General features: G+C 43.2%; 2 protein-coding genes across 9 annotated transcripts in view; one reads left to right on the forward strand and one right to left on the reverse strand.

Annotated features, from left to right (window-relative positions):
• Positions 1 to 5,353, forward strand: part of STARD13 (StAR related lipid transfer domain containing 13) — a 300,545-nt gene extending 295,192 nt beyond the window's left edge. For all 6 annotated transcript variants that reach the window (XM_027677746.1, XM_027677745.1, XM_027677747.1 and 3 more), the window contains 2 exons: positions 1,916 to 2,092; positions 2,436 to 5,353. In XM_027677746.1, coding sequence (XP_027533547.1) covers positions 1,916 to 2,092; positions 2,436 to 2,553 — 295 coding nt within the window. In that variant the 3' untranslated portion in view covers positions 2,554 to 5,353. The remainder of the gene's footprint in view (positions 1 to 1,915; positions 2,093 to 2,435) is intronic.
• A 72-nt stretch (positions 5,354 to 5,425) lies between these two features.
• The window catches only part of KL (klotho), a 52,581-nt gene continuing 40,421 nt past the window's right edge, over positions 5,426 to 17,585 (reverse strand). For 2 of the 3 annotated variants that reach the window (XM_027677751.1, XM_027677752.1), the window contains exon 5: positions 13,376 to 17,098. In XM_027677751.1, coding sequence (XP_027533552.1) covers positions 16,761 to 17,098 — 338 coding nt within the window. In that variant the 3' untranslated portion in view covers positions 13,376 to 16,760. Of the gene's footprint in view, positions 5,830 to 13,375; positions 17,099 to 17,585 lie in introns of those variants that run through there. The other variant, XM_027677753.1, reaches the window with a different exon arrangement.

The raw sequence follows: 17,585 nt of genomic DNA on the forward strand, positions 1-17,585 counted from the left end.
TTTGGCCCTCTGCATGGCACCAAGAAGATTGTCTGGAAGTGGCAGGGAAGTTTTGATGACCATAATTGGGTCCTCTTATTTGCCACTTAGTTCACTATTAGGTTTCATGGTGGTTTATGTTCTTTAAAGACCTGCTGCGCAGTCACATCAGTTAAAGAAAAATCTTGCCATCAAATTCTCATTCTTTTCACTAACCCAGGCAGAATGACCCCAGAGGACTGAAATACATCTCATAAAAATGAATCCTGGTGGGTTTTTAAGGGCTGAAAACAGCCCTCAGGCAGATCTGTCAGATTCTGTTGTTTATCTCTTTTGATTTATATGATTAAGTCTAGAGCAAGGCTAGCCAGTGATATCGCCGTCAATTTGATACCTTATGATTGGTGGGAAGTGAACAGTGAAATTATAATACACCTCTGGGGACAGGAATAAATATATTTTAACAGACGGCAATTTTCTCATTCTCAATCAAACTTTTGGCTGTGAAAGGATCAACTTAGTTGTTCTCTTCTTTTTTTTCAATTCGACAGTCATAACAAGGGGATTAGGCTCCCTAGAGAAGCCTCTAATGGTAAGAGGAGAGGGGAAATGTTTCATATGCCTGGGATCTAACACAGCACTCAGCTTCCCTGCACAGGCATCGCTTTTCATGAAAGAACCCACAAATGTTTAATGTTCATTAAGTATCATGGCATTTTGGTGAGTTAGGTACCATGCCTGGTTTTACTACTGTAAGATATGTAGAGAACTACTGAAACTGGCCTAACTCCATGAAACTGGGAATAGGAATCATAAGTCTTCTGCAATCTCAGGGATACAGAACTTTCCACTTCACAAATGGCCCAACTCAGTGCCATGTAGTTACCAAAATGATATGGGCATATCTAAGCACTGTGCAAGCACTCACAGGAGATGGTTCATCATTTTTCACAGTAGATCTCAGGTATGATTTCCTACTCCCCATGTGGTTCATCTGCCAAGATAGCTCATCAATTTTATTAATGCACGGACACATATAAAACCTTCTGGCCAGTATCTTCCTGCAGTGTCTTGAATAACAGCTCAGTTTCATGTAAGAAAAATGCAGAATGTTAAAATTATCTCCTGAAGTCCTAACTTCAACAGTCCATGAAAGCAGCTTACCTGCTAAAACATGATACTTCCCAAGGAAGCATAATCCCTGTCTCAGGCAGTCCACAGCAAGATGCCACATGTTTACCTAGCACAGTAGGAATTTCTCATTTCTTCCCACAGTATAAGAAGGAGCATAGACCTATCCTCTAAGATTCAAGGCAGACAAGAAAGATGTGAGACACCAGAATATGTAGAAAATGCTTACAGAACAAGAAAAAAATGTTAAGTATTAAAGTTTAGATCTCCTGAACCTGGTGGAAAACTTCTGCAGCATGTAAGAGAGGCTAGAAACTTGGGAGAAGGAAAAAATGAAAGAACATTTTTTCTTTAATTCAGATGACCTTGAAACATATGCTGGGAGTTTCAGAAGTCAGTGTGCCTAGTAGTGAGGATTTCTGCTCTACTAAACTGCATTTCTTGTTCTGTAAGTGTGAATGGGTGCAATGCACAGTTTCAGCCTTTGCCAGATGGCTTATATTCACTCTATTTCCTTTCCAAAACTGTCTGCAAAAGGCTCTATCATGCCCTGTAGTGCATAATGGTTACAAAATGTTCCTGTGGAGAAGCAAAACTTCTGTAGCCTGTAGCAACGTAGATGGGTGCCCATTCCACATCATAGTCAGACTACCAACTGGGCAATATGAATTCCTAGGACAAGTCCATTGGCATTGCAAGCAACAGGATAAGCAGACAAGCAAACTGTAACTTTAATTCTGGTTCTTACTCGTATGCCCAAAAGTTTCATTGCTAAAGTGATTCCATCTTGAATATGTTCCTGCAGGACATGGAGGACAGATTTACCAAAGGGAATGTGCATGCTGGTTGCCATCTCTGTGGAGCACGAAGAGGCTACTCTTATGGGAGCTGTGCGAGCCATCGTGATAGACTCTCAATACTTGATAGAGCCGTGTGGCTCAGGAAAAGCCAGGCTGACCCATATCTCCAGGATTGACCTAAAGTAAGTATCCCACCTACAAAAAGTAGATGTCCATTCAGTAGGACAAAAGCCTTAAGCTCAGGGAAGGGAGATGTTGGAAACAGAGGGTCTGGTCAGAATAGCTTTGCTGCTTTGGAGTCTTCCTGCAGTCTTTTCTCCACTCAGTGCCTACTGTTGTTACAAAGTGATCTTAGAAATAAAATCTGCTTATTTGATTACGGCAAGGGAAAACTTCAATTGCAAGTATTTGAGGTCTCCACTACCATCGTGTGAGCGGGGAGCAGGAAGTGTGGCAAGCCTGTTTCTATGGGGCATATTTCTTGAGTATTTAAGTTTCTCAATAATTTTCTTCTCATTTCTTTAGAGGACATTCCCCAGAGTGGTACAACAAAGGCTTTGGACATCTGTGTGCAGCAGAAGTTGCCAGGATCAGAAACTCATTTCAGCCTCTGATTGCTGAGGGACCAGAAACAAAAATCTAAGTGTTCCTGGGAGCATGTGAGCATAAATCAGGGTCTGGCAGGGAACAGGAATACTGAAAGCAAAGGTCTTACTTATCTGTGGAGATCTGACCAGACCTGGGTCTATAAAAAGTTGAAACAGGAATTTTATAGGAAAGTTCTTTTATTCTGTAGACTTCACCTTCACCCCCCCATACCCCCTCTGCATTAATTTTCATTAGTTTTGATTATTGAACTAAACATTTCTTCAGAGAGCTTTTATTACCCTAAAGACAGATTATTGCCATTACTTGTGTGTTACATAACTCTGGTATTTAAAGGCTTCTAAGAAGCATATTTTAATTGTAAATAAATCTTGTACAGTATGTATATATTTATCTATATTCTATCTATATATATGTATATGTATATGTATAAATTAATTATTTTGTATATAACTCAGTGAAAATCACTTCCATCAGCTGGACCTTAAGTGAATCTGTCACTTGTTCCTTAGTGTGTCACTGCTACATAAGCTGTGTTTGCTGTTATCACAGAGCTACCAGGAATAATTTGTGTGATAACAAATGCCTGTTTTCAAATATGTTTTGTGTTTGTGTGTGCTATGAGAAGCTACATAGAAATAGATGTAGGAAGAATTAAAGGAACTAAGGAAGGAGGAGGTTATAGTACATTTAAAAATAACAAGGACTGAATCAGTTTCACCAAATAAAATATATAAAGAAATGCATCTGAGACAGACAGACATTTTGAAGGCCATTTATGTTTAGCTGCAGAATTGTGACTGTTAGTACAAGATGTTGAAAACTTACCTGTTGCCTTAATTAATGGTATCTCTGTCACTAGAGAACCTCGTTATCTGCAGCGTTCCAAGTAAGTGTTCATTCTCAGTACAAGATAACGCTGTGTCTGCTGAGGTGTCTGAAATCAGACCGGTAAGTTATTAAGCTGTAAATCTTTTTTTTTAAGCATTTTGTCTCGGTTCTGAGTGTTTCTGTGTTGCTCTTTCCTTCTCCCGTAGAGATGGCTAATCATTAAGAAACTCCAAAGCAGGTGTACAACATCCAGTGGACACAAAGACATGCAGATGAATACCATACCTTTTAATATATTCTTACTATACAAATAACTACACTTTTTTAAGCTTTTAAATACATACTGGAGATTTAAAAGACTAAATGTAGATTATGCTTGAAAAGATTGCTTTTATTGTAACAGCAAGCATGTTCATCTTACGTTGCACTGATCTGCATGATCCCACCTCTGTAGGCATTGGTGGGAGCAGGATTAGCCCCTGACTATGAGGAGTAGGAGCCATTTATGTCTATTACATAATTTCATTTTCAGGGACCTATTATTTTGCCAATGGAAGAATGCTTTAAAAGTAATAATAATAATTTGTCAATGTTACCTTTGAGGCAGGGTTCCATAATGTTTTTAACTAACCTAAGACCAAAAATGTTATTACATCTATGCTTCAGTAAGAATGTACAAGCCTGTTAATACTGATATTCATTAATCGCATTTGTTCACTTTGACTTTATTTATTGCTGCATAAACCAACTGAGTCATTCATAGCCAGTGTTTTAACTCAGTCCTTTCAACAAAATCCATGAAGATTTAGTACAAGGTTGATTAAGCAGGATACATTTCCTACATGAAGCTACAGCTTTGTGCTCTGATTCTGTAAACCAGGAAATGTGTTCAAAGCCAGTGCTTTGAGTCTGGCCCAGGTAAGGGGGCTGTGGGGTGGACCATGTATGGTGACAGCTGTTAGACCATGGTCCCATGTGCCATTGTGCACCCACATAAGGGCTGTGCTGGTGGGGGACAGTCCTGCAATCTGAGGAAGAACACCAGTGGGAGCTCAGGGTACACAGGGTGACCCACGGTGCTCCAGGGTGTCTCTGAGGAGCAGCAGGACAAAAAGTCACTGTCATCTTCCCCCGTGAGCTGTGTCACCCATGTTCTATTGTGTAACTCCTAGGATCAGGGAGGTTGGCTCCCTGGGAGCTCCTGCCTTGAGTTTATGGCCAGCAATCGTTGCAATGTGCAGTTATTGCGTGCTTTTAAGTCCTGCAGACAGGGGAGCACCCTTATGTGGCCATGTTGAGGTCTGGCAGTCATCCACTGGCTGCAGGGCACCACCACTGCCCAGGTTCAGCCTTCACTGGAGCAAGTGGTGGCTCCTGAGCTGGCAGAGCAACTCTGGTCCCCTGGTTCCAGTTGGACTGCCACTCCAGAAAGGAGCACCTCCTCCCCAAAAGCCTGTGGCCATGGCAGCAGATTTCATGCTGGTTGTTTTCCAAACCATGAGCAATTAGAGTACTTCTGCTACATTAGTTTGCATAAATAAATACAATAGTGCCTCAGTATTAATGGGCTCAGAATTTGTAGCCCTGGGAATGGCAGTTGTCTGGCAGTACGTCATTTCTTTAGGAAAAGAAGGGAAAACCTGTACAGTGGTTTTATCCTGACTGACAAGTCATCGCTCAGCTGGAAGGGGCTCTGTGCCACCTGCCACCATTAGCAAGGTAGGGTTGTTTTCCTACCCTTGCAGAAGCTCTGCCATGTGCTTCTGGCATCTCTAAGCCATGTATTGTTGAAATAAGATTTCTTTAAAATGCACATTATGCTATGTCTACCATTCAGCTACCACAGTATTTTGTATTGTTACATTGCCATTGAGAATACCTTATGATAATTGCATTTTTAAATGTTATACTCATATCAATACCTCATATTTTTACCTCATCTGTTGGTATCAGTCATTAGTTGTAAATAAATAATTGCCAAGTTGAATAAATTTGCATACACTAAAGAATCATGTTTCTTTGTGCTCTTATTTCATCCATTGGCTCAAGAAATGCTACACTTAAGCCCTTGGTTTCATTATTGCAACCTGCTATACACTAAACTGTTCTGATATGGGACTTCAGTAGTGATTGCAGGCTCAAAATGATACTGTTGTCCATTATACTTGTAGTATACATGAGCTTCATGGCAAAGATTATGTTTTCCAAAGAAGCGATTAAGCTAGGAAAACTAGCTTCACAGATTTGTAGAATATTCTGAATTGGAGGGGACCCACAAGGATCATCAAGTCCAGGCTTAAGAAATGTAAACTCAGGTCCTCGACAGCTTAGGCCCCTGACTCTCACTGAATTCAACCATGTTTTTGCATCCATGTTCTTGTCAATAATTTAAATCTAGGTTCATAAGAGCGACTGTGGAGCTGGGATGCTGAATGCTGGGTTCATCTTATCAGATGTCAGCCATCTCAAATTCATCAAGCCACTGCAACAGAGAAAAAGATGCAACAGTAGGATAGTGAATCCTGTGGTTTATCTTACACATATCTACAGATGCAATAAATGTTCCTTGGGATGGGTGTTGTGGTTTAACTCCAACTGGCAACAAAATACCAAGCAGCTGCTCACCCATGCCCTACTCTCCCACTCAGAGGGATGGGGAGGAGAATCAGGAAAAGGTAAGACCCATGGGTTGAGATAAGAGTAGCTTAATAATTGAAATAGAGCAAAATATGATAATAATTATTATTAATAGTAAGGGGTTAAAAAAGAGAGAAATAAAACCCAAGAAAAGCAAGTGATGCACAGTATGGTTGCTCACCACCCACTGACTGATGCCCAGCCCATCCCCCAACAGTGACTGTCCCCACCAGCCAACTCCCCCAGTTTATATACCGGTCATGTCATTCTATGGTATGGAATATCTCTTTGGTCAGTTCAGGTCAGCTATCCTGGCTATGCTCCCTCCCAGTTTTTTGTGCAGCCCCTCACTGGTAGAGCATGGGAAACTGAAAAGTCCTTGATTTAGGGTAAGCACTACTTAGCAACAACCAAAACATCACTGCGTTATCAACGTTCTCATACTGAATCCAAAACACAGTGCTGTAGCAGCTACTAAGAAGAAAATTAACTCTATTCTAGCTGTAACTAGGACATGTGCTTATATCTCTCCAACTCTCTCTTGAATTATTAAAAGAAGCAGAGTTTCAGAAAACAGGATGCTAAGCAGAGAGTCAGCTATGAGAGACCATCTAGGAGGGAGGGTAAGCCTTTATGTCCCACCATTCAGGGAAAGCTCAGTATTAAAATTTAGATTTAAAGGAAGCACTTTTCTCCAATTCTCTGCATGGTAGAAATGGTCAGCTGTGTAAGTCCATCATTTCTTGCAAAAAAATACAGTATTTCATGTGCTCTCAGTCTCATCTCTCCCTCCCACCCCCCTGCAGCAATGTCAGGGCAAAGAGATTGTCTTAACCCTAACAGCACTGATGTTTCAGCTCCTGGTGTGTGCAGTCTTTATAATGTTGAATTCTTGAGCATCCATCCTCTTTACAACACTTTGCAGGAGTCACCAGCAGGGCATCCCTCTGCTTGATGCATTTACACTGCAGAATCAGTATCACTCTTGGAGCATCTTGATATGCCTAAAAGGTGTTGCTCTTTGAAACAGCAGGTGGTTGTTAGACACGGGCACAAGCAGAACACACTGAGATGACTGGGAGATGAAAATATTGGAATAAATATCAAGAAGACTGCTGAAGCCTGAAAATCAGACAGTAGAGGATGAAAACACTGCTGCTCTAGCTCAACAGTGTCGTGAAAATGCTGGGGAACGAACAGAGACCTTGCCAGAAAGCAAGCAGTATGACTCACTCCCGATCCTATGGGGATTTAGCATGGCCATGTCATGCTCTCCTTGCCAAATATGTGTCAGCCACATTCATTTGGATGGGTGCTAGGCCAAGCAGACCATCTTGTTACAACTGCAGTTGCATATCATGGTGTTACAGGACCAGGAATAGAAGGCATCAAACCACAGATTTGTAACAAGGTGGGTGTTTGGATTTTAAGAAGTACATTTTAAATTGTGACCCTGAATATCATGGGGCGCTCAGCAATACTATGTAAAAAGCAGCAATGGAAGCAGAGCAGAACCCACCTAGCACTGCACAACTGTACAATGTCCTACTTCTTTGTGCAAGACTCTGCTCAGCAAATACATGGGTATGTGGAAATCAAGGGCAAATACGAAGCAGAGCAGTGGGTCTCAGTTAATGAGTAAATGACAGGGAAAATGTTCCAACACTGCAGATAACTATTTGGCTGTCTTACATAGGCTAATACTGGGGGGGTCTCACACACTCCCAGATACCTTCTCTAATCCACAGGAGGTTTCAGATACCAGAGCCTCTACACCTCTGATGAAGGTTAGCATCTCTTGCAGAAAAGGTAACGTGAAGACTTATCTCCTTCCACCCCTTTGATTCTGAAGCAAGGATCTCTATCCCGATACCTTCCTATTGACCTCCCACAGGTGGTTATTTTCCACTGCTCTCTTGCACTGCTTGAGCCCAGGCCTTGAGCCCAGCACACCCTCTGCTCTGCTCAGTGCCTGCATACCTGCCTGCAGGCTGGGCTCCAACCTTCATCTGCTCACCCACCCCAGGCTGCACAAGAGGCCACAGGGCTCAGCCTTCAGGGCAGGGTGATCATGGGCAGGTGGTCAATGGTCCCAGCTCCAGCTGCAACAGGGGGAGTCAGGCATCGCCAGCCTGCAAGGTCCTGAGTACAGGATGTCCCATGCCCTACGCTAGGGGCGGAACATCAGAGTGGGGAGAGATCATTTCTGCTTCTCTCCTCCAAGAAGGCAGAAGGAGAGAGCAGTAAAACAACCATAAGCCTGTACCACAGCACAGGTGTTCCTCAGTCCCATTGCAATGACAGGTTGGGGCTCTTGATCCCGTCCCAGGGGTGTGAGTCCAGCAAGACAGAGAGGCTAAAGGCAGACGTGGTTCAAATGCAGTGAACTGCTCTCTACCTTGAGCAGACTTGAACTGCAGTGTGCAGTTCATGGGCAGCAGTTTGCAAGGAGATAGGATGGGATCCTGGCAGTGGTTGCACTTTAACAAGAGAATACCTGATTTTACAGCAAGAGCTGTTGCAGAGCTCTGCTGGCAGCCAGCTACAGGATTACAGCTTATTTCTTAATCAAAATATCAATTCTGCAAAAGGCACAAGGCAAACAGCCTAAAACTACAGATTCTGCTTTCTCTTTCACATGCTCATAGCAGCCCTGAGACAGGCACATGGCCACAAACACAGAGCCAGCATTTGCTGCAGTGAGGATTTGCAACAGCTTGCGATTTATGGGAGCAAATTAGCCACAGGGCCATCTGTACTTCCCCAGACCGCTGGCCTGCTCCTTGATGGAATGACTGCTTTTTCTTGAGAGGATGTGTATTGAATTACTTACTATTTTCTTTTTTTTAATTAAATAAATGTGGGAACCACAGGTGGTGGAGCAGAGGACAAGTAACCCCCTCAGCAGCATCTGCGGGCCAGCAATACCCCAGCATGCATTCGGGACAGATGTTGGCTGTAGGCAGTCTGAACCCCAGACCCAGGCGGGGCAGCAGCCCAGGATCTGCCAGCCCACTCGGCTACCCCACCGCACCCTGCTGACGCCAGCCAGGCTTGGTCTTCATGGCAATAGGACCAGAAGTACCACAGCTGGTCTGGCTTGACCACAAACAGCGAGTCCTTTTTTGCCCCCATCTCTTTCATGAGGGTAGTCAAAAGCAGGGAGTTTGTTTTTCAACACCAAAAACCCATCCCTGTGCCACACTGCTGGCTAACCAGCACGAGCAAAGAGCCCACAATACAGGAAGCGTAGCGCACTCTGGGCTCACAGTTGCTATAGTATTTTGCCCTGTGTTGTCTGGTTTCCAGTGGGACAGGAACTCAGAACTGGGCCTCTGAAGAGAAGGTACAGGACTCTAGCTCTTTGGCCTGGATTTCTCCTTCCCTGAAGAGTCATGTTCATTTTCTCCTGCCCCAGGAAGGAGGGATCACACCAGCCTGCACCCCTTACTCAGGCTCCCAGCTTTGGGCCCATCACGTCTGCTGCTTTGCAAAAGAGGCAAAAAAAATATTTAGGGAAAGCTTCCCATTGTTCAGTGGCTGTACTTGGGGATCCCTGGTGAGCAATAGGGCTGCTGGTGAGGAAGGACAAACTGCTGCTGCAGATGCATTGTTGCAGCATTGGGAGTAATGCCCACATACAGAGTGCACCAACAGCTTCCTCCTGGGGCCATGGGACACCAAGAACACGCCACCTTTTGGCAGGCCACCTTAACCTGCTTTCTACAATGTTGCAGAACCTGAGTCAGACTGCCCTCTAGCACAGCATGGATGCTCACCTGGCCTTGGCAGCAGTGAACTCACCCACCTCAACCTGGAAAGAGCCATGACGTGTTTGAACTACATACCCTTCCCGAACACCAAATCATGCCCCCATCCACAAGCATCGCCTTGAATGGGGGTTACTGCCTGGCCATGCCGATGCCCAGCCTTTTTAAGCTGTGGTTATCCTCATGTCATCCTCTCCACAGTCAAGCAGGTACCAGGACACTTGTAAATCACTGAGCAGTGACATTCTTTGCACTGCTGAAACCATCAGGACAGCAATGGAAAAGTTTGTGGCTATTTTCAATACAAATAAAAATAAAGGTTGAAAATTACAAAAATTTAAATGGGTATCACTGGGCTAAGCCAAAATGTTACAATATGGCCTCCTTGGCCTCCCAATATGTCTTGCCTTGGGCAACCTTTTCCAGCATTGGCTGGTATTTATCAGGAAAGAGATACAGTTATTGCATTTCTGTTTTTCAAATAATTGAGTTATTTAATCTTTTAAGTGCCTCTGAGATCACTTGTAATTAAAGACAGAAGATGAATGACTGAAGTACAAGAGCACTGGAGGACTTTAAAAATGAACATGTCCTTGACTACATCTCCTGTGCATTTATGTAATGATGATCCCACATTAATATGACCAAACAGATAAAAGGAGAAAATAATAAGAGCTTGGTTGCATTATTTTTCTTCCAGCCCAATAATAATATATCACCAGCCAGAGGAATGTGCCTGTGAATACCAAGCAGGAGCAACCATGTGCTGCCGAGTGCAGGACCCCACTGCCTCCCGCTGCGAGGTGCAAGGAAAGGCAATATCTGCTCATGGATCCCGCAGCAATGTGGCAGATAAATGAGTTACAACTGTCTATAAAATTCACAAACTTGCATCAGAAGTGGACTTAAAGGCTCAGCAAGTGCTTGGAGAGGCGACTGCAACACCGGCAGCTTCCTTTATGAACATTTATTTTCTCAGCTTTTGGAAATAAGACCCATCTGATCCTAGTGGAGAGAGAGAGGCAGAAGGATTGCTATAAAGTAATAAATATCAACAAAAAAAATCTGTAGGGCCTGTAAACAGCTTTTTGTCTTCTAAATAAACTATATGCCTTGATGTACCTATGTCATACCTTGGTAATTCACTTCCCGTTTCATAGCCCAAATGTATATAAATATGTGCCCAAGGGGGGAAGAGCAGGTGATGAGAGAGCTGGAGCTGGCTCTACTTCATTCTTCATGCAGCACTAAGTCCCTGGACCATGCCTGCCCCAGGCTGCAGGAGCAGCAGCCTTGCACTCCTCAAGGTATCCTCCAGGCTGACCAGAGAGGCTGCAGCCTGGCAGGAAGACCTCCTCGCCATCTTGCTGCCCTCCCTTTCCAGGCAGGGCATCTGATGGCCTCCAGCTCAACTGTGCTATTGCCAGACTACAAAATTTTGTCACCTCGTAAAAATTTATGGCACAGGTAGTTTATACCATTACACCTCTTGAACTAAACACTCAGCCAATTCATGGTTCCCTCTGGTGGGAGGAAAAGCAGATTTCTTGGATCAGGTGTTGTGTTTGTGCAGCCCTGATAGTTTACAACACTGCTGAGAGCCTGTTACAGAGGCCTGAACACAGAAGGTGGCAATACACCAGCCAGTTCGCTGCTGAGAGCCAAACTGCCATGTCAGCCAGAATCTCACCAGGGCATACCATTGGCTCTGCTTTTCCTCCAGGCCCCAGAGTATGTCTTGCCTGGGAGGTGCTGCTCTGGCTTGGGACATACACCCCAGCAAGGCACAGCCCCAAGGGAAGTTTTGGCTTAGAAGCTCCTGAGAGCCAAACAGGTGGGACTGAGAAGTTACTACTCAGGTCTTCTCATCCCCTGCAAGGGTTGATGCCATAAAAAAAAATCAGAAGTACATTATACATCTGAGGTTATGGGGGAAGTGTTAAAACTCGTTCTTCCCTGAAAAACACAAAAACAAACAAAAAAAAAAAGGAAAACCAACAAAGTTTTGTGTATTATTCTTTGTAAGGAAGAAAACGTTTCCACTATAACAGGAAAGAACTAAAGTAGAAACTAATCCCACTTGCTGTGAATTTGCAGTATTTAGAAAACATCATTGCTGTCATTCCCGCTGCTTTGTTCAGTGCCAATGACAGTGACCACCTCTCCTGCACTTCAGACTCCCATGGACCTCCTGGGACTTGGGCCAGAAACACATTTGGATGACCTCAGGAGAGCTGAGATCATATAACAATGCTTCACCATATTGTGTTGTGAATAATTCTTGTGACAAGAAAAAGGCTTTTGACAGTTAAATTCATTACATAGGAGGTATGTAATTAAGGGAGAAATATGTCATTAAGGGAGGTAGGGAGTTTTCAGAGTAGATTCCTTTTAAAAAAATTTTAATTTTTTATCAAAGAATATTCGAAGTCCCATGGCCCATCCCCACAGAAGGGGACTACTCACTCAGCTCTCAGAGCAAGGAACTCACACATCTGCTTGTGCCTGTGGCTTTTCTGCCCTACTTTAGTATTTTCCCTGGATTCTCTCTGCCTCGCTGGCACTTTTGTCACTCCTTTAGAAACACAGAAAACATTACAAAATAATAGCCAGCAACATGTCAGCACCCACAAGTGTCCTGGCTGCAGGCTGCTGTTATTTCAACTTTCTGGTTTCTTAAAAATATTAGTTTTCTCAGAACTGTTTGACAGTGGTGTTCCTGTTCAACTAGTCAGGAAAAATAAAAAGGGTGGGCTTAACAAGCCCGCACCAGCTATAGCCTTGAGATGGCTGGTGAAAGGTGGTGGTTTGGTAATTCATGAGTGGAACATCCAAGACAGGAAGAGCCTTCCCTTTTCTTTTCCATGCTTCCTTTTCTTGGCTTTGCTTGAGTGAAGGAGGAACAGGACTGAACTTTCTCTGCTGAAGCTGAAGTCTGGCACCTAAAACTGACTTCTTCACCCTGAATAAGGGCATTTTCACCTAAGCAGTTTTTGCAAGCAGAATGAACAGATAAAGTTTTCTAAGTGACTCGAAAGCAAGACAATACAGTGCAAGCATAAAAGGGCAAATTGGGTGTTTAAACGTACTTGGTCTTACATGGTCCCTGTCCTATTCATTGGTTTTGTCCATTTCTGTTCCCACTTCCTTTAATCTTGACATTTCCATTTCTTAACATGTTTAACAAAGATGCCGCAAACTCAGTGCTTGGTGCACAGCTATGCTGACAAAATCCCTCAAGCCTCTGAGTAACTCTGCTGGAATAGAAGAATTGTCAAATTTACTGCACTGTTACTATGGAATAAGCTATTGCACCAAAATACTCTTATATTGGTATGGTTACTTCCATAGGTTTTCTAAATAGAAACAGTGACTTTAAGAAAAAAATAATTCAAATAACAAAAACCCCTCCAAACCCCTGGGTCTGTTGGAAAAACATCTGTTTAGCCACAGGCCCCAGCAATCTCCAACAAAAGTTACAGTTATTTATGTGGCACTGGAAAAACAAACAGCAACATGAACTCCTTGCACAGTTATCATAATAGCCTCTCCTGAGGTACTCTGCACTTCATGCTGCAGGCAGAGAAACTAGACAGATTAAACAGTAAGATCATGTTACAATTTGTTACATTCAGTATCTTTATTTCACTTCTGAGATTGTTATAAAAACAATATAACATTCATCCTGTCATTTACAAAGACACCCTTCCCACAGTCACTCTGCACAATCTTTTCAAGAAATAAACCAGAAGCTCTGCACTCATGTCACAAAAATATTTTGAATAAAAACACAATTTTGTATTTTACAACATGTTTAATCTGAAGCATTGAGTAAACTGGCAACAACATCTCATTCTAGAAACACAGTTAAAAATAAAGAAAGTAGTCTACCTAAGAAACTGCATGTTAAACATGCAGAGCCCTGTTGCTCTTCAGAAAATAAACCACCATCCTCCACCGAGCTGTCTTTGCAGACTGACTGGAGCCCCCTCTGCTCAAAGTCCTTGCTACTGTCGCATTTCTGCTCTAGATGCACAGATGGGGGAAGTGCCAGATCACCGCTCACATATGGGCACTGAAGGGAGCAAGTGCCCCACAGCCCACGGCCGGATTGCAGGAGGTGATTACCGCATCAGTTTGCACAAGCACACGGTGGTTCTCCTTGAACGGGTGTGTAGTCCTTGCCTATTCAGGGGCTTCTTTGCTGTTAGTGAAGGGTGAGTTTTTTTGAGAAGATTGGACAGGAAACTCGCACTGGACCCTGATTACACAAAATGAGGCAGATTCCCAAGGCAAAACCATACCATTATCTCCATCAGACCAGCGGGTATTTTCCCTAGCCCATCATTATGCAATTTGCTGGCTGAGAGCTGCACACCGCTATGCACAGGCAGCACCACAAGCAAGATGCTTAGGAGAAGGCTTTGGTAACTGCTGTGCCCAGCTCAAGCCAGTCACTGCTCTGCAGCGATATTTAAAAACTGTTCTGAAGGCAATTGCGCCAAAGGCTGCGTTAGTTCCACAGGTCACGGCACCATGAGATGATACGATTATACAGCAACAAATCCCAATTTACCTACAAATTAGACATCCAGCTGGTGCCATCTGCCTGTCAGTGGTTACATATCACCCAGCCTCTATGGGAAGAGCCTGCCGGGTCTCCTCCGTGCTGGGGCTGCTTTTTCACACACTGTGCTGTGGCTGGGCCATTCCACAGCACACGGCAGAGACTGGATGGATGGTAACTGCTAGTGAAGCAGCAGGACAGACCAGTGCCCACCAGCATGGCACCTGCACTCTTCCAGATTTGCCCTGCCCAGGCCCCTCGAACCCCTTCAAACTCGGGGGAGGCATGTATGCCTGGTTTCTCAGAAAGACCAGGCTCAGACTCATTTTGTTTTACCAACAGCAAAATATATAACATACATACACACACATACGTAACACATAAGTTGGGTGTGACCTGGGTACAGTTTGTGTTAAATGAATATCACATTTTGTTACATACTGCAAAGGCATCTGACTGCTGGTGTAATGCATTGCAAGGTGATTCATGGCCATGCCATAGAGAAAGCCATTTGGCATTTCACATATTTAGGGAGAGCTATTTCTTCTCCACAGTGCACCAGGCACCAACAAATAAATATACAGCAGTTTGATATGTTCTCTTCATCAGCAAATCCTATCAGTCTATAAATAATTTTTATACATTTTTTAATACTTCATCACTTACACTGAATTTTTCACCTTAATCTCAATACCAAAATATACATTAATGCAAAGAGAGACCATTTTAAGACTAGATCTAGAGGACAAATATATTAATCATTATGATAAGATACTAATTCTTTTCTATTTCAATGCATTATTCAAGAAAAATATAGTCTTAAATTACAAATTAAAATAGTATTTCGTAGGTAAGTTTTAATTTACAGTATAGAATCATAGAATCATAGAGTTTTCAGATTAAAAGGAATCCTGGGAGGTCATTTAGTCATCTTCTAGTAATCTAGTAGATAAATATCACATTTAATACAGCATAATCAGCTTCAGTAGATAAATAATTCTTAATTAACACAGAGCACATTTCCTTTAAAATATTCTTTCCAGTGAGTGACATCATTCACATAGCAATAAAAATACAACTATAGCTGAAGGCAATGCAGGTCTAGAGTTACAAGAACAGAGAAAAATGACCACACTGCTTTATACTGAGGACCCTCCTAATTCACAAGGCAGGCAAAATAACATGGGACTTTTTCCGATTCTCTATTTCTACTAATAAAAAATGATGCTAATATTTTGCTATTTTATCTTGCTGAGAGAAAAACAAGAGGCCCTCAGACATTCAGTAATACTTTGGGATGAAATGCTGCCAGGACCAATTGCTCAAAGGAGAACCTCCAGCCAACTTGTAAGAGGCTTGGACCAACAGCTCCACAGACTCAGACCCTGGCAAAAGCAGCAATAAAGTGCTGGACTACTACACCAAAATACTGGGAGTTAAAGTCTCTGCGCTCAACACAAATGGCATGCAGAGACCATCCTACTAAGTTAACACAAGTTTCCAGCCGGTAAGTAGCCAGGTAGCAGCAGAGTGGCAGCTGTGTGCAACTTGCTCTGAGGAGGAATGGGGTGCCCTAGGCCTGCCATGTCCCTGGCTACAGGGCAACAGGGCACAGGGTCAGGTATGCAGCTTTCTGCCAACTGAAAGACATCCCAGTTCCTGCTCTTTGCCTTTTTTTTCTGAGCAAATCAAAGAGAAGCCCTTCCCATCTCTTCCCAGCAAGATGGCATGACCCCTGCAATCCCCAGACATATTCCTGCTTCTTTTCCCTCAAGAAAGACACAGTTTCCTTAAGCTGAAGTTCCCCAATGGCATCCTGAAGTCAGATGCAGCCTCAGTAGTAGTTAACTGATTTACCCAGAGCTCCCAGCAGCACAGACTCATTTCCCCCTGCTCCTCTCCCTGCATCTGCTTTAGGAAAGGAGGTGTTCTTTCCCCTGGCACTGCTTTGTGCAATTCTCCCCCATCTTTCTTCTCTCAGTCACAATCCCTGCTCCAGTCAGGTTCTGGTTCTGATTAAGCAACATCAGCATTAAACCCTAATAAGGAAAAGTAAGCCATTTTGTTTCACCCCCATCTTCTCTTGGAGAATTTGACATTCAGACTCTTCCATCACCCCACGTTTCAAAACATACTTAAACCTGTCCAACTCAGCAAGGCAAAACCAAGAAGGGGAAAACATCTGCTCAACAAAAGGTTCCAGGGAAAGTTGTGATACAACTCCAACCACAAGAATTAAGGACTGGTCATAAACCAAATGTACTAAACCAGAGAAAATTATTTCTGGAAGCCATATGCTAGCAATCTCTTCTCAATGTCAGTGTCCTGCAGTATCAGGCAATGTAAAGGCTGAAGCAATCAGCAATTGTGCACTCATTTCAGATTTCCCAAAGGGATGCAAGAAAAAGGACAGTGAGTGATGTATTCAAAGAGGCAGCCCTATTTATACCTTCTTTCTACCCTCTTGGAGTAGTAAGTAATGAAGAATATAGTAACAATAAAAGCAACAAATATGAAAGAGATAAAGGCTAATAATGACTTTCTGGTTCGGAAGAAGTGGCATTCAGGACATGAGACAACCTGTTCTGGACACAGCAACTCAGGAGTTTTAGGACCAGGAAAACCATTATTGTCAATTATTTCTCTGTAATGTTTCATAGAAGGTTTTGGTTCATATTGATTTGCAACGTAACTGTAGAGACCATATTTAGGAGCAGTCTTGTCATTAAAAGAATAGACAAAATATCCTTGCAGGTTAACGTTGTCCAAGGTGTAAGCTGCAAAAGAAAACAAAGGGTTGAAGCAATGAATCAATGTCACTTTGGCATTCAAGAGCAGTATCATATGCCCGTACATAAAGGAGGGGCAGGGGGATGTTAAACCCACATCTGCACTTCTCCTTCCCAAAATAAGGTAAGGTACAAGTACATTGTGAAGTGTTTCTCATAAAAAGTAAGAATCTGTCAGCCATTGCCAGACAGTGTGATCTGCGAGTATCCTGCAATATATTTCCCTGTGCTTGGTAAACACAGCTGTGAGTGCCTGACTGTGTGTAATGATCAGCACGGAGCCTATCATGACAAGATGGCTCTTTGTTATGCATGAAAGAATACAGGTTTGGAGTTTCCTGCACCTACACTTCTGCAGCCTGTGCCTCTGATTGCTCCTTCTCCCTTTGCAGGGCACCTCCCGATGGGGACAGTCAAGGAACTGAGGACGTCAGGCTGCACTTCTCACTAGCAAAGGCACGGTGACACAAGAAAA

This window comes from Neopelma chrysocephalum, unplaced genomic scaffold (assembly GCF_003984885.1).
Source record: "Neopelma chrysocephalum unplaced genomic scaffold, ASM398488v2 Primary Assembly neopelma1_43, whole genome shotgun sequence".
Taxonomy (NCBI): domain Eukaryota; kingdom Metazoa; phylum Chordata; class Aves; order Passeriformes; family Pipridae; genus Neopelma; species Neopelma chrysocephalum.